The 23,354-nt window shown below is 41.7% G+C and overlaps 1 protein-coding gene across 1 annotated transcript in view; it reads left to right on the top strand.

The window, feature by feature from the left end:
- MTHFD1 (methylenetetrahydrofolate dehydrogenase, cyclohydrolase and formyltetrahydrofolate synthetase 1) overlaps positions 1-22,941 on the top strand; it is a 44,633-nt gene extending 21,692 nt beyond the window's left edge. Inside the window, exons 11-28 of the mRNA XM_069858903.1 lie at positions 28-201; positions 712-848; positions 1,123-1,169; positions 3,244-3,351; positions 3,449-3,523; positions 5,298-5,400; positions 6,559-6,635; positions 8,264-8,404; positions 11,524-11,592; positions 12,179-12,290; positions 12,459-12,598; positions 13,005-13,046; positions 14,070-14,170; positions 15,104-15,281; positions 16,319-16,426; positions 17,634-17,786; positions 21,735-21,843; positions 22,026-22,941. Of these exons, the coding sequence (XP_069715004.1) occupies positions 28-201; positions 712-848; positions 1,123-1,169; positions 3,244-3,351; positions 3,449-3,523; positions 5,298-5,400; positions 6,559-6,635; positions 8,264-8,404; positions 11,524-11,592; positions 12,179-12,290; positions 12,459-12,598; positions 13,005-13,046; positions 14,070-14,170; positions 15,104-15,281; positions 16,319-16,426; positions 17,634-17,786; positions 21,735-21,824 (1,855 nt within the window). The 3' untranslated portion in view covers positions 21,825-21,843; positions 22,026-22,941. The remainder of the gene's footprint in view (positions 1-27; positions 202-711; positions 849-1,122; positions 1,170-3,243; positions 3,352-3,448; positions 3,524-5,297; positions 5,401-6,558; positions 6,636-8,263; positions 8,405-11,523; positions 11,593-12,178; positions 12,291-12,458; positions 12,599-13,004; positions 13,047-14,069; positions 14,171-15,103; positions 15,282-16,318; positions 16,427-17,633; positions 17,787-21,734; positions 21,844-22,025) is intronic.
- The last annotated feature ends 413 nt before the right edge of the window (positions 22,942-23,354 follow it).

Below are 23,354 nucleotides of genomic sequence, written 5' to 3' on the forward strand. Positions count from 1 at the left end.
ACAAACCGACTTTGCTCTTTCTTTAAGTGATATTGAAATATCACAGTCTTGCATACCCAAGCCCATTGATCAAGTTGCAAGAGAAATTGGCCTGCTCCCTGATGAGGTGGAACTCTACGGCCAAACTAAAGCCAAAGTCCATCTGTCAACTCTGAAACGTCTGAAGAACCAGCCAGATGGCAAATACGTTGTTGTTACTGGGTACGTATTTCCTTAAGTAAGGCATCACCTCATGCTGTCAAGGTGAAGTTCTAGTGGCATGGCTTGCTGTTGGATTGTCTTTTGGTAAAGTGACTATATGAGGTGCTCTTGGTTTTCATAAGTCACACTTTGAAAATGTAGTGGTTTCAGAAATAGATTTATCTCTTGCGGCAAATACTGGGAACGTAGTCTTAACATTTCTCTCCTGGAGATGAATTTTTTTGGTCTGCAAGTCAGAGTTATGAAGGGCAGACTGGGTCAAAGTTCTTCTCATCTAGTAGCCTGCCTTCAACAGTAACTATCAAGTGGTTTCAGAGGACTTTGGCAGTTACATGATAATTTGCCAATCTCATTCCAGTTTCAAACTGATGAAGATTAGCCTAAGTCTGAGCCAATCCAGAATTTGCGTTGATAGCAACTGCAGTCCCTGGGTGACTGTTCTATCCCTGTGAGTGTTTTGAGTCTCACCCACTACATTTTTTTTGTGTCTGTTCTGCTTTTTCACTGCAGGATAACTCCTACTCCCCTGGGAGAGGGGAAGAGCACTACCACTGTTGGTCTTGTTCAAGCTTTAGGAGCTCACCTTCACCAGAATGTCTTTGCCTGTGTTCGGCAGCCTTCTCAGGGGCCAACCTTTGGTATAAAAGGTATGAGCTGTTCTGTTGCTTGCAGTTGGACTAACTGACGAAAGATGTCATTCAGAGATTTTATTCTGCTGCCTGGTAGTGTTACAGTTACAATTACATTTCTTTTAAGAAAGAAAAACCTTAGGTAAATCTTCAATGTTGTCTTCAAGTGGTGTGCTGGGATTTAAATTAAGCTGCTCATCAGTAGCTACCTCCTTAAATCCATTAAGCAAACACATTTAATACCACTCTGGGCTAGAGTTGTTTGCATGATTTGACTATTGTTTCTCTGTAGGTGGAGCTGCAGGTGGTGGCTATTGTCAAGTTGTCCCCATGGAAGAGGTAATTCTTTATACAAAGCCTTGTTGTGCATATAGCTGACAGACCATGAAGAGATGTCACAGTCAGATAACTTACATAGGCTCTTTAGTTTATGGCCCTATGTAGCACTCTTAAGAACTGGATGCGTGATTTCCACAAACTTTTTTTTAAAAACAAATAAACACAAACCATCTTTGGTTGTTTCAGAAGGGTGACTGCATGATCAGGGAGCTTCATAGAACTGGGAATTCCCAGTTTCTCTCTTCCCTCCTCTTCTCTGCCTTGAATTGCTGCATACCCTTCTGCAAAGTACAACCTGTGCCTTTCTTTCCTAGCACTGAAATGAGGATGATAACAACATAGTAAGTTTTGGAAGTATATTAAGTAGTTCTGTCAGCAGTGGTGGTCACTGACTCTTGCTGTGAGCTGTTTCTGGTGCCGTTATGTTTTAGATTACTAACATGAAATGGGAAAAGGAAAGTTGGGAATCAGTGATGCCAAGACCTCAGCCTGTGGGGATCTGGCACTGCAGCATATTTCTGATGTGACTTGGCAACAAGTAAAATCCCATGTCTGGGGGCAGGGAATTGAAAGGCACGTGTAGCACGTGCTCTTGAGCTTCTCTAAACTGAAAGTAATTGCCTGTATAATTCTACCTTTGTCTTGTGCACTATAGATTGACACAGGGCAATTCTAGGAAGAAAAGCAGAAATGAGCAAAAGGGCTCTTCATTCCAATTGATGCAGCAAGTCCTTAAAAGATAGAATATTAAGGAGGCAGAATATTATTTTAGTCAGAACATGTGTGAATGATAGATATGACAGAAAAAAATAATCTCCTCCTGTTTGGCAGTGTTAATAAGACAAGCTAAAATACTTAACTTTGCACGGCAGTGGGAAACAGCCCCACTTTTGGAACCAAACTGGCTGAAAGGGCTTTCTTTAAGTATGAACACACATGGTATAAATACAGATAGTTTTGTGGGGGTGTTTTAGTCGAAGCATGTCTCACAAAATGGGAGTATCTGGAGTCACCAGTTGCAGTAATGACCTTGATACAACATTGGCTGTTTCTGCATGCAGCTTTCATCTGGTAAAAAATTAGCAAATGAAAAGCCTTTTGAGTTCACAATGCAGGACCAAGGTAGTAATAATTGCTTTTTGCTGCATGTATGTAGAATGAGACAACAGTTAGCACTTGCTAATTTTGATTGATAATCATTACAAGCTCCGCTCTGCTTTTAGCTGGCTGGTTTTTAGACCGCAGTAGCAAGGCTGCAACAAAGTGGTATCGTAAGATCTTCTGTCTTAGCACCTCTTTCTAGAGTCCCCTTTTCATCTTCCCCCTTTGCTGCTCTGCAAACAATGAAAAAATCCTGTGCAAAGGATTGTTTTAACCACACCTTTTACTCCTCTGCCCTAATGCAGGTTTATCATGCGAGCTATATATCCCAAGTCTTCTGTCAGTACAGCTACAGCGCAGCCAGATAACTCACGTAGACAAACCTACTCAGTCTATCTTTTAATGAGGTAGAATGAAGAAAACTACTAGCAGTGTCCCTGTGTAGTACGTGGTCTACAAGTTCTGCCTACGATAGGGTGTGTTTGAGTGGTTAGCTTATGCAGAGCTCTGTGCAACCACAGCTCTGGTGGTAGCACTACACAAGATCGTTAGTTTCAGTTTAGCTCAGATATCTTTGTGGGAGCAGCAGCAGCAGCTAACGAGTGTGTGAAACCTGCTGTGCAAATGAGAGTGGGTCAGAAGGAAGGTGAAGGAGGAGCAATGCACATGTGCCTTACCATGGTCTTCTCAGGTGTCAAGGAGTCTGTGAGAACAGTTCTCACGAAAAACAAACCTTTTTATTTGGAAGCTTTGTTCTGGAAGTTTGTAAAATGACATAAATGTGGGGGAGGCATTTTTCTGTTTTTGAGAAATTCTTTCCTCTTCCACATACTGCACTGAGCAATCTCTCCCCCTCCACCCTCACCCACTTTAAAATTGCTATTAATACTTCTCTTTCCATCTGTCTACGTTAGATTGAAATAAATGAAAATTGCAGCAGGACGAGTTAACTGATATGCTTTATGTCCTCTAGTTTAACCTTCACCTCACTGGTGACATTCATGCTATCACTGCAGCCAACAACCTGGTCGCTGCTGCTGTCGACGCACGTATATTCCATGAGCTAACTCAGAATGACCAGGTATGATCGTTCCTTATGATGTATTTGGACCCAGGTCACTTTGACCAAGGTGTTTTGGATGTGCAGGCAGTGCTAACCACCTGTTTCATTCTGCAAGGCTCTCTACAATCGCTTGGTGCCTTCTGTCAATGGTGTTAGGAAGTTCTCAGACATTCAGATCCGAAGACTAAAGGTAAGTTCACTGTTTTCCCATAGATTTCTGGTTCTGTTCCACTTACTCATCCTTTACGTAGGCAGAATTAGCTTACACAGACCTATGTGTTGTCCTGTAGGTCATTCTGCTGGCATATGTTTTTTATGTAAAATTTGCTGAATTGTAGCCCTCTGTACAGCACAGAAAACAGTGAGATGCAGTTCCAAGGGGAAGACTCATTGATGTAATTCTCTTCATTCTATGCTGTATGACTAACACAGTGGGATTAGTGCCCTTTATTAATAGTGTCAATTCAATGTCCTTAATTCAGTTTAAGAAAGGACCAGAATCAGTCTGTGTACTTTATACCCAGTTATAGCTAGAGGTGAGTAGTTCCCATGTGACAGCTATACAGATAATACAACACAAAAAAAGGCAATTTATAAAATTCAGCAAAAGGGGAATGTGGTTTTGTCTTATCCAGATTTAGAAAAAGGGGAAAATGGAAAAAATACCCATCTCCTACATTGCCCCTTCTTCCCCGCAAAAAAGAATTTCCAGTTACATGAGTGGCCCTGCCCTTGCATGGCAATCCCTGAGCAGACCACAGCTCCTCTGATCCTCGGAAGTTAAAGTGAACTAGCATGTGTCCCTGGCCTCTACAGAAATCCCTGGCCTCTACAGAAATGAAAATTAGCAGAGGACTGATTTTACATGGAGCTTGGACCTCGTGGCTAGGAGGACAGCCTGGGGCTTGCTAAGCTCCTTCAAAGTACAGACCTGTTTGTACAATATTCAGGCTGGATCGTTGCCCATTTGGAGATCAGGAGCAGTAGTTACACATCCTAGGAAGCTAAAACTCTGATTTATCAATTTACTATAATGACTCAACCATTAGAGATTGTGTGGTTTGCTTCCACTGCTTAGCAAAGAAGCTATGTTATATCCCTTGGTGTTCCTGACAACTGCTGAGGGAACTCCACCCTAACCACTCTTCTGGTTGTTAAATGTCAAAATGTGAACAGGATACTAATATTCCAGAAAGACTATCTTTTCATTTTTTATTTATTTTTCTAAATTATGTGCTTGAAGAGGAAGTAAACAGACCTTCTCCCCTGCTGCTCTTCCAGAGAAAAATATGACTTAGCTGTCTAGTTAATTAAAAAAAGCTTGCTCGTTCATAAATCTACTCAATCATTTTCCTCGTCCCTAAACTCACGCTTATATCGGGCTTCTTCAGATAATTCTTCTCTCAATTAAGCAACTTGGCAAACTGCCCATCCTCTCTGTATGTTCAAGATCAGCTTTCTGGGATTCTGACAGCCTTGTGACTGAATTGTTTAATTTCTCCTTTGTGCTGCTTAAACAGCCTGCTGAATGCAGTGTCTTAACTACGTTTGGCTGTGTGCAGTGACCCTAGGCAAACTAATGAGAAAGGGATGTAAGCATGTGGGACTAATGATCAGAACAAGGCGGATAAGAAACTGCAGAGCTTTCTCTCTCTCTCTGCTCTTTCTGTAGATGCTTTGCACAAAGCTTGGTGACAACCTGTCCTAATGAGCTTTATTGTCTGCCTTGCCCTTTACTAGCCGGCCAGCAGCAAGCCCTGCTTCCGGATACACACTGATATGGATCATCTCATGTTGTTATGGAGTCTAGGAGAAGGGGTACCAAAAAGACAGCCCCTCCTTATTTCTGAATATGCAGATGCTGCTGCCGAAGGCTCATTGTTCTAGTGAAAGGTTCTTTTCTGTGAATCTTTTCATTATACCTTTTTTTTTTTTTAAATTTTATTTTATCTTTTCTTCCATAGAAATTGGGCATTAACAAAACTGATCCTACAGCTTTGACAAAGGAAGAAGTAAACTTATTTGTGAGACTGGACATTGACCCAGGCACTATAACATGGCAAAGAGGTACAAGAGCGATTAAATGGAAGAATTATTATGAAACAAAATGTGTGTCAAAAGAGAGGTTTGCAAGTGCAGCAGGAACTGTATTTCCTGGGAAAATGGGAAAGACAGCAGGCCTGACTTCTCCTTCTGAGTGTTTGGTGGGAAAGATGCCCGCAGCTGGGATCCCATTTCTGAAGAGTCTGACACAGGCCCATGGATCTGCTCTGAATTCACTAATTGGTGCAAGTCTGTGTTTCTGGATTTGTTGGTCACTGAGAGAGTTGAGTTTGGCAGCTGTAGCCAACGGCCTTTTTACCTGACTGAGAAAGCTCTATGAGCAAGGATAGAGTTCTGCTCTGGAATTAAACTCCGTTTTAGTCTGCCCACTTGCTGTGTTGAAGACTGACAGCAAGTAAAGGCCAGAATTCTAACCTGAAATTAAGATCAGTCTCTGGCCTGGCAGATTTAATATTTCACTAGCAAATGAAATTTCAAATATAGATTTTTTCACTGATTTAGACCCCAAAAGTATTGCTTTTTCTTCTCTTTATTAAGATACACTGTGATCTGTATTATCTAAAATTCACTTCATAACCTGTAATGCAGCTAAAGCAGTCTGCCTCATGGGAGATATTTTGTAAAATACTTTAAATTTTTCAAGCAGATAGTAAGAAACAGCAAATTTAAGCTGGTATTTGATGATTTGTTTTTCCAAGGTAATTTGAGTTAATGGGATTATGTGAAACTATTCCCACTAAATGTTAGAATCTGACCATTTTATCACTTAACTTATAAAATTATAATTTTATTTCCTTTTGCCTGTAATAATTTCCTGATTTCACATTGACTAACGATGGTGAAAAAGCAAATGCAGTTATACTAGCAGCTCTGCTTTTCAGAAAGGCTTTGGACTTTTGGTTATTGCACACAAAGGGAGGCAGATTCCTTCTGGATGCAGTGCAGGATCTGCATGTGACTGTGGGTATCTTAACTTTGTCTTAGTTCAGTCTTGGGGGAAGAATCACATTGAGCAGTACTTGCTGTTCTTTAGGAGAGGGTGGTATCTCAAACTGCCATCCTCTGTTCATAGGTGATCTAGATGAATGTTCATAATAGGGCATAGATGCAACTTACAATATGCAATGTGACTTCTCATCTTTCTCTCTGCATTCCTTGCAGTACTGGATACAAATGACAGGTTCCTTAGGAAGATCACTATTGGACAGTCTCCAACAGAAAAAGGCTTCTCACGAATGGTAACTGTTCCCTTTTTTTGCATGTTTTAAAAAGTACTTGAAAAACATGGTCCTAAAGGAAGTTTCTGTAACTCCAAATATTTCCATCTTTTCCCAATACCTCGTTAAAGAGAAAGCAGAAAGTCCCATCAACCAAGCAGTTAAATTTGCTACCAGTGGAGTGTTTAGTTTTATTGTCTGTTCCCTCCTTGCCTGTTTGGTCTTGAATGTTGTCTTCCCAAACTGGGATGACCATGGTATAACAACAATGGTACACAAGTGCCCTCTGTAAATATGGTGCATGATAATGACTAATCTTCACCACTGTAGATGCTTTGGGTGGGATTTATCTGGCCAAAACTAGACACAGTATCTAAGCTTGTTCGCAGAATCACCAGGTTGGAAAAGACCCACAGGATGATCAAGTCCAACCATTCCTATCAACCACTAAACGATGCCCCTCAGCACCTCATCCACCCGTCTCTTAAACACCTCCAGGGATGGGGACTCAACCACCTCCCTGGGCAGCCTGTTCCAGTGCCCAGTTACCCTTTCTGTGAAAAATTTTTTCCTGATGTCCAGCCTAAACCTCCCCTGGTGGAGCTTGAGGCCATTCCCTCCTGTTCTGTCCCCTGTCACTTGGGAGAAGAGGCCAGCTCCCTCCTCTCCACAACCTCCTTTCAGGTAGTTGTAGAGAGCAATAAGGTCTCCCCTCAGCCTCCTTTTCTCCAGGCTAAACAACCCCAGCTCTCTTAGCTGCTCCTCGTAAGGCCTGTTCTCCAGCCCCCTCCCCAGCTTTGTTGCTCTTCTCTGGACTCGCTCCAGAGCCTCAACATCCTTCTTGTGGTGAGAGGCCCAGAACTGAACACAGGATTCGAGAAGCGGTCTCACCAGTGCCAAGAATAACCTCCCTGGACCTGCTGGTCACACCATTTCTGATACAAGCCAGGATGCCATTGGCCTTCATGGCCACCTGGACCACTGCTGGCTCATGTTCAGTCGTTGTCAACCAACACCCCCAGGTCCTTCTCTCCAGGCAGCTTTTTGTTGTCTAGATTCAGTGCATGATCAATAGAGTAAAATGAGCAATCTGGGCTTTGACTACTCTCATCCCTTAAGTAACCGTCAAATTCTTAGTTCAAATTAATAGTGCTCAGAAAAAACAATTTCTATTGACTTGAAACATCCCTAGGATTTTTAGCTTTGATGGAGGTGTCTGCATTATGTCGGATGAATTCTACTCTTCATTTTGTATAGAATCCAATTTTGTTTTTTTCATCTACTGTACAGTTTAGTGATAGTCAGATGAGTTAGTAAGCGCAGTCTTCAAAAGTACAATTTATTAGCATTAAGCTTCCTTACGTGAATCACTAATGTAAGTGCTAGGAGAGAGTCATGTAATAGCAACAGAGTAAGTAGTTCTTACTTAATTGTGCTGAAAAAAAATACAGTTTAAAATGGCCAAATTAAAAGAAGCAAATTCTGAGAGTAACACTTTGGATAACTTTTATATTTGTATGTCTTTATTTTTATCTTAGTTTTTGTTATGATGGTGATGATTGGCCTGGTTTCAAGAGTTTAATGGAGGTAAGGGTTGCTGCTAGGGAAGGAATCTTGACAAGTTCACATTCTTTATTCATTTCTTGCAGGCTCAGTTTGACATCACAGTGAGCAGTGAAATCATGGCCGTTCTAGCACTCTCTGATGGATTGGATGATATGAAAAAGCGTCTGGGCAGAATGGTAGTAGCTTCCAGCAAGAGAGGAGAGCCGGTTACAGCAGATGACCTTGTAAGAGTCATTTAGTTCTTAAATCCTTTTTCCTATTTCTTCTAAAAGTCCTTGGTTTGAAAAGCATAGAGACAGTTCTGTACAGAAAAGACCCTAGCATATTGAAGGTCAGAGTTGAAGTCTTAGACCCTGGAGTTAATGAAGGTTTTTGACTTCTGAGGGGCTAGCACCTTCTTTGGAGAGTGTGTGGGTGCATGTGACCTGGGCAAGGACAAAGGATCCTTTGTGATGTGCCATGTGTCAAGTTGAAGCTAGCAATATAGGAATTAATGGAGAAGCACATGGTGATTTCTAGATAAAAAATGTATTTACAAATCGGAAGCACTCAAAATCCATCCTGCTGATGATCCTGTTTCCCAGGCTCCCTGGAGTGAGGAAAACATTGAGCAGAAACAAAGCCTCGTGCAAATTTAATTACAGATGGTGAAATATTCTGGGAGGTTATGAATGCTAGAAAAGCCAAACCCTTTGCAAAAACTGCAGGATCTTTGTAAGGCAGCCTTTGATGAGGGGCACAAATCCTTTATTTCCACTGCATGAAACAGTGAATGCAGTAGCACTGGTGATGTCTATTAGCAGTCTTCAGCAGCGGCTGCAGGCTGCAGCACTGTCTTGCAGCTATCCATATAATAACTACTCGTACTGTTATTGACACATTTGTGGAATGTGTCAGCTAGTGCTCTCCTGAATGGTGCTTCAGTGTGGTTTCCGGGAAATAGCCTGTGTCCCCAACACTTTGTCCAATAAACGCTTTGAAGATGGCAACCCTGTTCAGAGAAGGGAAGGGGAATTGATCCCTGGATGTGAACTGTATCCTGCTACTTGGCGTCAGGAGAACAGGCTCAGGACTGTTGCACTAGTGAATAGAGATTGGTGCTTTCTGCTGTCCTGTGTAGTGGATATTTCACCAGCTGCTTTGCAAGAGACGAGAGTATTACAAATTTCCATGATGTGTTGTAAATAAGATTTGTCTTGAATTTTCTCCATGAACATTTCCAGTGGGATAGATGAATCCACAGGGTGGGTATCCTGACCTTTGTTTCAAGCACAATAGGGCACAGCACTAAGGCTTACCCAGCTCTTGATATCTTGCTGTGTTTGGGGTTTTTTTTCCATGTATGTTTGGGGGAGTTTGTTTGTTTGTTTTTACTTCCTCACAGGATAAGCCTAAGAAACAGTAGATTAGCAATGTGGCCTGACTGACCTTGCAGGAAGAGGGCTAGACTGGGAACCAGTTATCTGTAAATGTCTTTTGTGAGATGTTTGTTGTGAATGAGGGAGGGTATGTGCCAAAGTTCTGTAGGCAGCTTTGAGATTTTAATTCCTGTGGCTAGCATGCTGCCAGCTTAACCTGAAGTCAGATCTCCTCATGAAAGGAGCCTACAAGAAAGAGAGGGACTATTCATAAAGGCTTGTTGTGGTAGGGTGAGGGGAGATGGGTATAAACTGGAGAGGGGCAGATTCAGACTAGACGTTAGGAAGAATTTCTTCACCATGAGAGTGGTGAGACACTGGCACAGGTTGCCCAGGGAAGCTGTGGCTGCCCCATCCCTGGAGGTGTTCAAGGCCAGGTTGGGTGGAGCCTTGGGTAACCTTATGTAGTGGGATGTCCCTGCCTGTGGCAGGGGGGTTGGAACTAGATGATCTTTAAGGTCTCTTACAACCCTAACTATTCTATGATTCTGTTCTGGAAAACAGGAGTCTTTCCTGCTGCCCATCAGCAGTGGAGGCAGATGGTGCTTTGGTAGGGAGTTGCTCTGTGTTTTATGTAGAGTCCAGGTGATAGAAGTCCTTCATTTCAAGATTTTTCTATACTTTTTTTTAAATATAACTATATTTGATTTTGTCCCTCGCAACCACGGAATGGAAGATGGTATCAGGCCTGTCCAGTGGGTTTTCTTGAATGTTCTATTTTTGCACTCCTCGCAGCTGTTGGTTTATATGTGTTACAAACTGCTCATGCAGGTAGAAGGGTGGTGATTGCAGAGACCAGACTGGCACAGTAAGATGTCTGGGTCCTTCTGGTGTGATGTAACCAGTGTCATGGATATGATGCTGGGAAGCACAAAGAAACTGGGAATAAATGTGGACTCAAAAACTGAAAACACATTTTTAGAGATGGGATGTACTGAAGTGCCGCTGAGTGACATAGGCCTGAAATGTCGCCATGGAAATCTTGCTCTGTGGTTTTTATTATTCTGGAGGTGAGTGAAGTCTAAAGCTTATCCATTAAGTGTTAAATAAGCTTTCATCTGGCAAGATTGAATCTAATGAAACAAAGCAGAGAATGCCTTTTTAAAAGATCTTTCATATAACTGAGTGCTGCAATCCAATTGAAATTAAAAGGGAAGAAAAAGAAATCATGGTTCAAGATTTTCATGGCTGCTGTAAATGTTTGGCTCAGTACCCGTGATTGCAATTCTAGTTACTTCTGCAAGTGCTGACTAACAGCCAGTTTGGTTTCCAGTGGACTGTGTCAGTCACAAGGTGTCCAAACCCTCATTTTCTCTTCCCAGAGCAGATGTGGATGAAATCACAAGCATTCACTTTGCAGGAAGCAGAACTGCAGCAGGGTGTATTGCTGCACCTCAGAGGAAACATGGACTCCGGCATTGGCCTTTTGTGATATCAGTCTGGTCTTTCCCATAAGCACGGAGATTTGCTTTAAAAGTTATTTTGCAGAAGAATCTTGGACAGGGTGTAGCAACTTGTTGTGATGTTTAAGGCCAGTATGTAGACCCTAGCTATTGAAGTGAGAAGGCAAAAATGTCCAAGACAAATCTACCTGCAAGACCTAAGAACATTACTTTGTGCCAATGAATGGGATTCAGTAAACCTTACGTATGTAAGAGTTACTCTTTCGCTGCTGTTGTTTACTAACCATGCGATAGCAGTGAAACAGCAATTGTCTTTTATACCTTAATTTATACTTTTATACCAAAGTAATGGCCAGCCAAGATGCTTCCTCCAGCAGAAATCATGGGTCCTCCTAAAAGGATGTAACGGTCATTATTGCCTTGCCCTGACTGGTTCTGGTCCTGAAAGCTCACTAGGACAAAAGCAGAACCTTCACACTGCATGGAAACATCTGAAAACCGATTGCTCTTTTTATCTTTCAGGGAGTGACTGGTGCATTGGCTGTCTTGATGAAAGATGCTGTTAAACCTAACCTCATGCAGACACTAGAAGTGAGTAGAGATGATTTGCCGCATATGCGTTCTCAGAGCCAAGAAGCACCCGGTTTAGTTCATTCATCGTAATCAGTGTGGGCTTACTTGGCTTAAAGTTGGAGGTTTACCATGGTTTCCTACCTAAGGTTCAGGGCCAGGGGAAGAGACTAGCTTCCTTCTAGGTCTGCCATTGGCATGTGGCATGACCCCGAGGAAATGCACTAAACTTTGCTGTGCCTCCATTCTGTTGTCTTTAATGCCAGGAGGTGTTTTGGGAATCTGAATGATGCAGATGCAGGAGAATAGCAAAGAGTTGCTGGGATTTAGCCATCCTTTTCCTTATTGTCTCCACTTGTGCAGATTATTATAATCTTATTTGCCCCATAGTCCTTATTACTGATAACAAATGTTTGCTTAGAAGACTTGAAGATCTGTCCTCTAAAAGCATTTCTCTTTACCTTTAGGGACTATAGCACTTGTCTCCTGAAATGCTGCAGATTTGCTAAATTGTACCTTCTGATTTTCTTTCCCCCTGCCCGCCTCTCTCTTTCTCTCTCTCTCTCTCTTTCTCTCCCCCCGCCCCCCATAACCTCCCCTTTTCTAGGGAACACCAGTGTTTGTTCATGCTGGACCTTTTGCCAATATTGCACATGGAAATTCTTCAGTGTTGGCAGACAAAATAGCACTGAAGCTTGTGGGTAAAGAGGGATTTGTTGGTAAGTGTGCAGGGTGTGTGTTGTTTGCTGTTGTTTGTTTTGTAGGGAGGGATCTGCCTTTCAGTTTTATTTCTGTCTTGGAAGATGCTTCTAATTTATATGATCAGAGCATGATTTCTCCACCCAAAAGCCTCTCACAAGCTTCTTTTCTTTTAATTCCTACTCTAGTTACAGAAGCAGGATTTGGTGCAGATATAGGCATGGAGAAGTTCTTTAATATTAAGTGCCGCTATTCTGGTCTTCGGCCTCATGTGGTGGTGTTGGTTGCTACTGTCCGAGCTCTGAAAATGCATGGAGGAGGGCCTGCAGTAAGTACTAGGCAAGGTTTTCTTTAAACCTGAAGGTACCGTTGTTCTGACCTGATCACTTAAAGCCCTGTAAGGTTTGATCTGCTTGTGATTGTCTTGAGATTTGCAGTTGTAAAAGGAATCCATATGTCCCTGTTGCTTGTAAGCTGCTTGTTTCATTGTCCTAGAGAAATATTTGTATCTTGGAGCACTTGTGATATTACCACAGTCAGCCATTTCTTGTATGGTGAATGCACCTTGCAGTCTTTTATTTTTCCTTTTATTTTTTACTTAGACAAAAAAAACGATCAGCCTGGAGTAGAGTGTTGTATCTTGATGCTATTTGATAAGAATCAAGCACGAATTGCTGTCATGGATAAAAATCTTACGGGGTTTCATCTTTTTTCTCTCTTTCCTTTCTTCCCAGGTCACTGCTGGGGTACCTTTGCCAAAGGAGTACATGGAGGAGGTAACCTTCTTCAGTTGTTGTGGCAGTTGACCAAGTAACTGCAGTCATGACACAATATCGTCATGCAATGCGCGCCTGGATAGCTTGTGTCTGTCATTACTTGAGCTGCCAGGGAAGTGCTTCCTCGTGCAAGCTGTAATATTTTTTTTTAATGATGTTACTTTGACTGTGCTCTTTCAAGCATTTGTTGTATTTGACCTAGCCAGCATTCAGAGCAGTTTCATTTCTCCTGAGCTCATGAAATTGTCTGTGCGCTCAATTTTTCATAGTAATATCTATTCTATGTCCCCTGACCCTCTCAGTATGAAGTAATTTCTTGGCTGAAATATTATCTCTGAAAATATTCAGAGTGCCTCTTTTCTTAGCAGCAGTAGTTTCTGGTTTTATTTCCCCCCCCGCCTCCAGTCATTTGCAAGGAGAGAGGAAAGTGAGCTAAACTCTCAGCTTCTGTCCTTGTGTCTTGATTGGTTGTGTACACTTGGATAATTTGTCTGTCTCTCTTTACACTGCTGCAGCTTTTTCATTTGTGGAGGCTCTGTGTGGATTACTCTTTGCGTAGGAAGGGGTGAAGGGTCTGGATTTCCACGAACAGTCTCTGATGCTGCAAAATGTAAATATGTGTGAACTGAAAGCTGTTGCCACAGACTTCAAACAAGCGTCGTGAAATTCACTGCTAATGATATTTAGTATGTAAAGAGAAATGTGTCAGGGAGGAAAATGAGGCTTTGCTGTGGGGAATTAATGAGCACAGGTATTAACTTACTAAGAATAACAAAGAATGATAAAAAGTGATTTGTCTTGCCTTGGCTTGGCAGCTGAAACCAGCGATCGTTGGAAGCAGTCATTCCTTTTCCTGTCTTCCCTTGAAGACCATGCGCTGGTCTGGTCTGTTCAGAAAGCACCACTGGGGATTTGCCTTTGCGGTTTCATTCCCATATCGACATTTTTTTCATTAGCTGTGGGTGTTGTGGGTTTGGAACCCAAGTTTCACTGCTTGCTTCCTGCTTGCTGTTGTCTTTACAGAACCTTCAATTGCTGGCAAAAGGCTGCAGTAACCTAAACAAGCAAATCCAAAATGCACGGGTGTTTGGTGTCCCAGTAGTAGCGGCTGTCAATGCTTTCAAGTAAGTGAGCTGGGACGTGGAAGTGATGCATGGGAATTGTGGCACTTTATACACTATGTTTAACACAAAGTCTTGTTTACAGTACTATCGATGTATTGTTTGCAGCGTTTTGCATTGTTGGACGATGCTGAATAAATAGGGGAGCTCTGCTTAGTCCTTTCAAATGCATTCCTTAGTTTAAATTAGCTTAGGATTTTATAATTGGTGACTACTATCTGCCATTACTTACACCCTGACTGGCCAAATTACTGGGACAAAAGGTGCCTGAGATGATGAGGAATCTAAGCGCTGAATAGATGATGAGGTGCCTGTGCTGTTGACCACACTGTGTTCAGTCATCTGCTGCATGGAATAATTATGCCCCGCTGAGAAGTGTTTTGGGCTCCACACATAGTAATGCACAGGAAATAGAATCTGTGTGAGGTTTTTTTATACAAGCACAAGGACTTTCAACTGGTGTGTTAAAACTGATGCCAGTTAAAGCAGGGAAGGATTATTCATCTGAAGTAAATGCACATTGGCTGGTATAAGGAAATTATGGGGTTTTAGCTTGTTGTGTGCACATTGATATAGCACCTCTAAATGAGCAGTGCTAATGCCTTTTTTGAGTTTGCTCCTGAAAACAGGAGTTGAGGTGCCAATAAAGGACAGATATGACAGAGAGTCTGGAATGCTGCTCTGTCAGTAGTCATGAGTTTCTACATGTAGTTAGAAACTTGCCTATTGCTGTCTGTTCCTCTATGTAGTGTCATCCTTCACCAAGGTGGAGAAGGCTGTGATAGGTAGGTCCTCAGCAGCTTCCTGATGGCTGGATTCTGTGATTTCTTTGGACAGCTTTTGGACCTTGTCATTAAGAGTGAAAATCGTTAGAACAAACAGTTAATTTACTGTGTGTGCATTCTTGTACAACTGCGCAAACTCTTCTCCTTACAGAACAGATACAAAGGCTGAGCTGGCCCTTGTAGTACAGCTGGCAAAGGAAGCGGGAGCATTTGATGCTGTGGAGTGCACTCACTGGGCAGAGGGTGGTAAAGGAGCGGTTGCACTGGCCCGAGCTGTTCAGAGAGCATCACAGGCACCCAGCAACTTCAGATTCCTCTATAATGTGGAGGTAAGAACTTGTAGTGTTACAAAGGCTGTCTGAAAGGCTGCTCTGAGAAACTTAAGAAGTAGTTTGGGTTTAAAAGATAACATTTATTCCACGAGTTTCAAGGTCTTAGTTAGTTCTTACTGTCTTGGCTGCCCAGTGAAATATTGTTTACTTTTGACACTGAAAGATACTGCTGTGAATCTGCTAGAGGTGATGAACAGGTTTCTACAGTGGCAGCCATGTTCCAGGGTAGGGAGAAGTTTACTTCTTGGACTCGAGACATACGTTCCTGTCAGAGCAGGAACAAGCCTGACCAAACTTGTTACCTTGGCTTCCGGCTACACTACCACAGGCTGTGGAACGGAATTGATTCATTTTTAGCTTGTTTAGTGGGACTTTTTTCCTCTGCAAGTAAGGCTTACGGAGTTGTGCTACAGGTGGGGGTGTGAGACAGTGTGTGTGTATGTATTTCTAATGACTTTATACTTAAGCGAGTGTGACAGATGACTTGGAGGTAATGAAATCACTGTTAGTTCCAGGTTATGGCCTGAATCCTCCTTTAATAGCAAGCCCCTATTCAAGAACCTAATGAGGTACAGAGCTATGTCATTTTAGCTGTTTAACAGATGCTTTCATTTTTTCTTCTTTAACCTGTTTTTTTTTTGTGCTTTTATTTAACCATTAACTTGTATTCTGTCAAATTATTTTTGTCTGCTTTTTGACCTAGACTTGAGAAAGAATAAAGATGTTTATGCAGCAAGGGTAATTAACGTGCAAGCACGGCTTATAAAAACCACACTTTATAAGAAACTGTTTTGTTTCTGACTGTAGTAAACTAGTTTTGCCCTCTTACCCAGAGAAACAACTGCAACAAGGTAAATGAAACCTGTTCTGAAAAACCCTCAAATTACTGTATGGCTTTAGTCTACAGCAAATGGAAATGGCACTTGTATCTGCAGATGAGCATTGCACAACACACATGAAGGATTGTGAAGCTGCTGTGGTGTTACAGCTCTTTGTAGTTCAGCCACACTGACTTACCTGTCTTTTTTTTCTAGCTCCCTGTTGTAGATAAGATCAGGCTTATCGCACAGCAGATCTACGGGGCGAGTGACATTGAGCTACTTCCAGAAGCCCAGGAGAAAGTTGCCTTATACACTAAGCAAGTGAGTTTTCCACCCTACCCAGTACTTTTGATTTAAAATGTTTGTATTGAACCGTGTTGTTCAGTCTGTGTGTGAAGGGAATCATCGCTCAAATTATGTCCTTGTCCAGACCTCACTGGATGCTGCTATGGCAGAGGAGATGGTATGGGGAGGAAGAAGCTAGCCCTGGTTTTCAGTGGAGAAGACAGAACTCCTCTGGCCCAGTAGCACATACGTGATAGTTTAGGGGGAGAGAAAAGAAGGGGCATTGAGTGACATTTCTCTACTGTACTCTCTAGTCCTTCAGCAGTTTGGTAATTAGGGAACTACAGGTGGTCAGACTGGTGCTAAATAGGCTTTGATGATGTTTTTTTAACTTGTTCCACTGAGTGGTCTAATCAGATTTTGAACCCATGTGGATTTTTGGCAATTGCAATTATATTGCAGAAAAAGTTCCACAGGTGATGCAGTACTTCTTGTGGGGAAAAAAGCCTGCTTTTATAAGCTTTGAGGCTGGCATCTGGTTGTTGAATTAGATGCTTTCTGGTTGTTCTGTTGCTTTTACTCTTCTCTAGCATGATGTTCTTGTTAATTTGCCTGCTTCTTCGTTAATGAAGGTCTGTAAAGGGCTTTGAAGAGAAGAGCAATGTGACAATTAGCCGTTCTTTGTTTACAGTATGCTTGAATAATTTTGCTTTTGCAATCCATTTTCCACTGGCATAAAGTTCCTCGCTTTCGTGTTTCTTGTATTCCTTTACAGGTTTATAAAAATACCGTAGGCGTGTAATTGCCACTTCCTCATGACGTGCAATTATATTGATCAAACATTTCCAATTAACTGACCTCAGCTGAACAAGAATTTTAGTTCTGTGCTGTTTCAGTTAATGTTTTAGGAAGAGTAAGTTAGCTATCAAGGTTGTATGTCTAACACTTCCATGCCATTAATTTTTTCCTCGGTTGGATGTGCTGGGGACCATGGTGGTTCTTTCTTTAACAAGCAGTGGGCAGGGAGAGAGTTTGAGAGAGAAGGAATCAGGATGCAGAATGGTCAAACAGATCTGACAGGCTGTGAATGACGCAGTTAGTGACGAGTTAAATGCCCTGATAAATTGTCTGATGTCTGCAGAGAATGGCAGAATACGGCAGTTCCATTTGTGTAAAGGAAAAGTTACTGTTTTTTCACTTATTTGTCTCCTCTTTCTCTCTTTCTTTCCATTGCCTTTCCCAGGGATTTGGAAACCTGCCAATCTGCATGGCTAAAACTCACTTATCGTTGTCTCATGACCCTGAGCAAAAAGGAGCACCTACAGGTTTTATCCTGCCAATCCGAGACATTCGAGCCAGTGTTGGTGCTGGATTCCTGTATCCACTAGTAGGAACGGTACGTGATTGGGTGAAACCCTCAACTGTAGGGCAAGGAAAAAAACTTACCGTGCCTTTCAGTAAGCAGTTTAAAAAGCTATCTTAAATTCAGAGAGTCCTTGTCGTTTACTGCTCAGGCTGTAACAGTCCTTTTTTTCAGGGAGGGGAGGGAAGCTGAAATAGTCCCTAGTATACTGTCAGATCCCACATCTCTGTCTTCCTGGACTTTGTGGAAAGGGTGAGATGTGCAGCTAATGAATTCTGGGAGCAGCAGTCTGACAGAGGGGATGGAGGAAATCCTTGGCCCACCTAATTGCCATTGTGACTTTGCATTCCCAGTGGAAAGCACTTTGCAGTGTTGCAGGTTAGGTCTGTACACATGCAGGTCAGGGAAGAACAAGGCAACTCCTCGAAACCTTCAAAACAACTTCAAGGAAACATCTCTTAAGTGAACCTGACTTGTACTGTTAATCATTTGTCAGTCTCTCTTCCATTCGATTCTCGAGGTTTTGCTGACCATCTGTTTGCTATTCAGCTCCAACAATTGATTTCACTATGCCCTTGAGTTTTTGTTTTCTGGTCTTTGACGTTAGTGACATGATAATAGCCAGCTGAAAGGAGAAAGAGTAGCTACAATGAAAGCAGGATCTTGGAATACTTTGATCTGAATTACCTGGCAGAAAGAGGAGCATTCAAATAAAGAATGTTAGGATGGGAGAATCCACTGCAAATCTTATCTGGGGAATCTTCTGGGCAAGTGTTAAGTAACTTGTTAGATTATTCTAGGGAATGGAGCGGCTGGACAAAGCAGCTCTGTCTTTTTCATATTTTTTGAGCCTAAACCTTTCCCTGAAGTCTTCATGGCAACATGTTTGTTTTAAAAAGCTTTCAAAAGCTTTAGAAGTACATGGCTCAGATGATGAAATTTGCTGATTTAAGAGTTGGATCTCTTCTTCAAACGCTAGCTAGACTCAGATATTAGATATCTTTTTCTTTTTAATTCTTTTTTTTTAAAAAAAAGGTAGGTAAGGGTTTCCAAATTACTCAACATAAATAAGATAACTGCATCTTGATTAAAGTCTGGCTCATCTATCTTTTTAGAGACTAATGTGTGTTTTGGGATAACATGAAAAATAGCACATTTATTCCTGTAATTAATGACATTTTTTGCAAGCCAAGATTTAATCTAAACAATGATTTATTTTATTTTTTATAAGCACTGGAGAAGGAATGGGTACACAGCACTAATGAGCTACACAAGTGAAAGATGTTTTCAGACATTAGAACTAAGACTTTAGTTCTTTTTCTGACATCTTCAGCTTCTATGAAGTTGGACTCTTCTTTTTGCTCCATTTCCAGATACCTGTTTTCTTGGCCATATAGTAAATTATGGTGTTAATTCTGCCAGGATTAACAGTATGTCTTCTAGTTAGGCATGTGAAGGTCACTCTTCTGTGTTGTCTATAAAGCTGAGGAAGGGATGTCCTTCTGAGAAGTGATCCAGGGCATTTTGAATGAGGTCCCTATTTTAAACCTGTTCAGTAGAAGGTGTATTAGCGTCAGAATAAATTTTTGCCAGCAGCCATTATGAGCTGAAAATGCAGCAAATGTATAGCTCTATGCAGAAGGTTTTATGAGAAATTGGAGTTGAAATTAATCACTGGTGCATGTGTGTTCTTGTTATCTAAAGTTAATCACAGAAGTTTGTCACATTTTATTCTATCTCAGCTGCTGAGTTTTGGGGTTTTCCCTTTCTGTCTCAAAGTTGAAGCTGTTATATTTTAATGAAGTACTTTGAGGGTTTAAAGGAAATATAATTTCAAAGGTTATCTGGGTTTAACTTTGAGCATGAACGATAGTGAAAGTGAAATAAAATGTTGGCCACAAATTGATTTCTTTTCTGGTGCTGTTGATGAATTGAAAACAAATTATTTGTGTAGCTCTGGTTTTTTAGTTCCTAAATGGCAGGTTTTTGGAACTTCCGCAAGTGCAAAAAATAATACATTCGTAGTTGGTATTCACTTACTTGAAATCCTGCAAGAGGACTGATGGATATCCATGTGGTGAAACTTTTTCATCTAAGTAAACAGTGGGAATTGCCCTGTGTTCTTTCTCAGCACTTGTGTTATTGAAGGGGAGGAGGATAATGGAAGGAAAAGTTCCTTTAATCTCTGGAAATAACTGAGGACATTAAGCACTTGTACAGAAAATTAGTAACCTGGCTGGATGTCATCCTGTACTGCATAGAAATTCAGGGTTTAAGTAATAGATAGCAGTGTAGACAGTCTGGGCTGCTCTATGGATAGGCAAGGAGGAGGACTGACCATTCCTTTCATGAAAATAGAAAGTGCAAGAAATAGTGGAGTCAGGCCCATCTTCAGCAATACAGCCTCTCCTACTCTACTGAATGTCACTGTCTCAGCTCCTGCTGTCACCCTCTAAATCTGCAAAGCACTATGATTTTTCAGGGAAACATGAATAAGTAGGAAGTTTCTTGCTCTGCATGACCAGAGATTGGCAGTGACTACAGTGAGAACAGGAAAACCCTTCCAGGCACTTTGGTTCTTTTAATAACTTGCCTGGGCGGAGAATGGACTGAGAGCAGCCCTGAAGAGAAGGACTCAGGGATGCTGGTGGGTGAGCAGCTCAACGTGAGCTAGAAAAGTGCACTTGAGGCCCAGAAAGCCAACTGTGTCCTGGGTTTCATCAAAAGAAATGTGAGCAGCAGGTCAAGGGAGGGTGATTCTGCCCCTCTACTCTGCTCTCTTGCAACATCACCTTGAGTCCTGTGTTCAGTACTGGAGTTCTCAGCACAGGAAGGACATGGATCTGTTAAAGTGAGTCCAGAGGAAGCCACAAAGTTAATCAGAGGGCTGGAGCACCTCCGATAGGACAGGCTGAGAGATTTGGGCTTGTTCAGCCTCGAGAAGAGAAGGCTCCAGGAGGACCTTATAGCAGCCTTCCAGTCCTTAAAGGGGACCTACAGGAAAGCTGAGGAGGAGTTTTTTACAAGGGAGTGTAGGGATAGGATGAGGGGGAGTGGTTTTAAGCTGAAAGAGGGGAGATTTAGATTTGATAATAGTTTTTTTTTTCCTGTGAGGGTGGTGAGGCAGTGGCACACATTGCCTGAAGAAGTCTTGGAAGCCCCATCCCTGGAGGTGTTCAAGGCCAGGTTGGATGAGGCTTTGAGCAACCTGGAGATGAATGGCCAGTGGCCCAAACTTCCAGGCATGATCATGAATTGCTCACCTTTGTAGAGAGTACATGTGCTGCTGGGCTAAATGTGGAAGGAGGGAAGGGGAGATCCTGTCATCTGAACTAGTAAAGGCCAAGTGTAGTCTCTGCTGGCCTTGCATTCTGCAGCTCCGAAACTGGGTACTCGGCAGCAGGGCAGCTGGAGGGGACTGGCAGGAGGCAGGCATAATGCTGGAGGCTGTTTTGCCAGCTTCAGTTCTGCCACTGCACAACACTTCTGACTTTAAATTATTCCTAGTTATTTAACACATCTAGCCCTAAAATCTTAAAAGAATTTTAATCAACTGAGAATTTGCAGCTGGCACAATGGTAATAAAACATGTATTGTCGTTTTAATAACCAGGAAACTGCCACAAGTAATTATTGTATCACCACAGCAAGGTCCATGAACACTCACCTAACAGTTAGCTGATCAGCTGGATATTTAGGTACTTTGTCAAATCTTGGTCAATTGCTGGCAGAGGCAGAAGCTAAGCTGAAAAAAACAACCCGTAAAATAAAAGCCTAATCTGTCTGCTGAGCCAGGAGTTCCTCGTTCTTGTGATAGGCTTCAAAATGGTAAATGACCATTATCCAACTAGTATGTATGTGTGAAAGGAGCTGCAGACCTGCATCGGCTGGTGTGTCATATTCTCCAGCAGCGGTTAAGTACTGTATCTTCTACACTAAACTATGCTGCTTCCATTTTAATGGTTTCTGTTTGGTTCTTCAGATGAGCACTATGCCAGGACTTCCTACAAGACCCTGTTTCTATGATATAGACTTGGACCCAGTGTCAGGAGAAGTCAATGGGCTCTTTTGAAAGGAATTAATAACCAAAGGTAGGTGCCGCCTTTAGGGTAGAAGGCTTTCAATATTTGGGCTCTATTTCTCGTCTTCAGATAATGGAGTTAAACCAATCTCATATTATACCATATGTTTCCAAATGGCATTTGATTATAATGCAGCCTGAAAGTTGCCTGCAGTACTGTATAATAGTAATTAAATTTATTTTCCTTTCTAGCTCCCAGAAGAACACCTGATGAGTCATGTAAATGGAATTATGCCCTGATTTTTTCTAAGTCAAACCAAGATACGACTGAGAATATAAGTGCAAGGGGTGACTGGAAGGAGGAGTGCTAAAGAATCAACCACTTACTTTTAACCTGTAGTAATTTTTAAACTGCTGCATTCCAAGCTAGTTGACACTGAGCATATAAAGCATATAAGCCTCCTGCTTCATAATCATAGCTGAAGCAGAATACAGAATTTGGCTTTAGTGACCTCTTTTGATTGAATGACATGATTTTAATCATTAAAAATCCTAAAGCTGGAGCTGTTTGGAATAGTCTTGAGACTTAATTACAGGGGTGCGGTTTGTACCATATATTATCTTTGAAAGTCTTGTACACTGCACATTCCTGTTTGCCATACTGAAGTCTGTATTCCATTTCTTGCACCATTGGAGAAATTGCTGTGCTCTGAAACTGCAACCATCTCATTTAAAAGAGGGATTTGGAGGAAACTCTTTTGTTTCTCATCTCTCTCCAGAAGCGCTTACCCTTCCTTCTTCTGTGAATTATTCTTGCAGGCACCTGAGCCACGTCAAATGTCCCTTTTAGAAAGCCCAGTTGTGACTACCATATTCTACTGTTAATTGAAATCCAGATTCTTGCTATCATATCTTTAGGGACTGGATCTCTGGCCTGTGTATGTGGCTTTTACCAGATGTGTCTTCTGACGCATTTTATGCCCCATAATAGGTACATTTACACTGTTGCCGAGCCTTGTTCCCTAAGGTATCTTTTTGGTGAACAGAGACAGCATGAGTAGTGATTGAGTCATTTGTAGCAGGTTTTGTCAGCAAGGCGCAAATAATTTTGTAACATAAGTTCCTGCCAATTTTTTAACTAATACAAATAAACTGATAAATACTTCAAGTGCTTTTTGGGTTTTAATGTATGCACTGAGCTTCATGAAGTAGAATTCTGTGATTAACTGTGTGCAGCAGCAATTCTAGTATTGACAAGTACAAGTTATTATTGCAGTAATAAGTTGCCTGCAATGCACCACTGTGCGTGTGCCTTTAATCTTGTTTCCTTTCCTAAATGATGTGTGTCATCTATAGGAAATAAACCACCTGAATTTTTCCACGAATTTGAGATACTTGCAGTTGACTGCAAAAGATCTGAATTAAGATTCGCAAGGCCCATCTGCTTGCTGGAGAACAGAATCTATAAACATTCTGATTTTGGTGAGAACTGGGAGAGTCAGGATGTAGGTGTGCACCAATGTAAGGGCGCATCAGTAGTACACAGATACGGTGTATACATGGAGACAGAGAGATCTGTAA

The sequence above is a fragment of the Phaenicophaeus curvirostris genome, chromosome 5, assembly GCF_032191515.1.
Source record: "Phaenicophaeus curvirostris isolate KB17595 chromosome 5, BPBGC_Pcur_1.0, whole genome shotgun sequence".
In the NCBI taxonomy this organism is placed as follows: domain Eukaryota; kingdom Metazoa; phylum Chordata; class Aves; order Cuculiformes; family Cuculidae; genus Phaenicophaeus; species Phaenicophaeus curvirostris.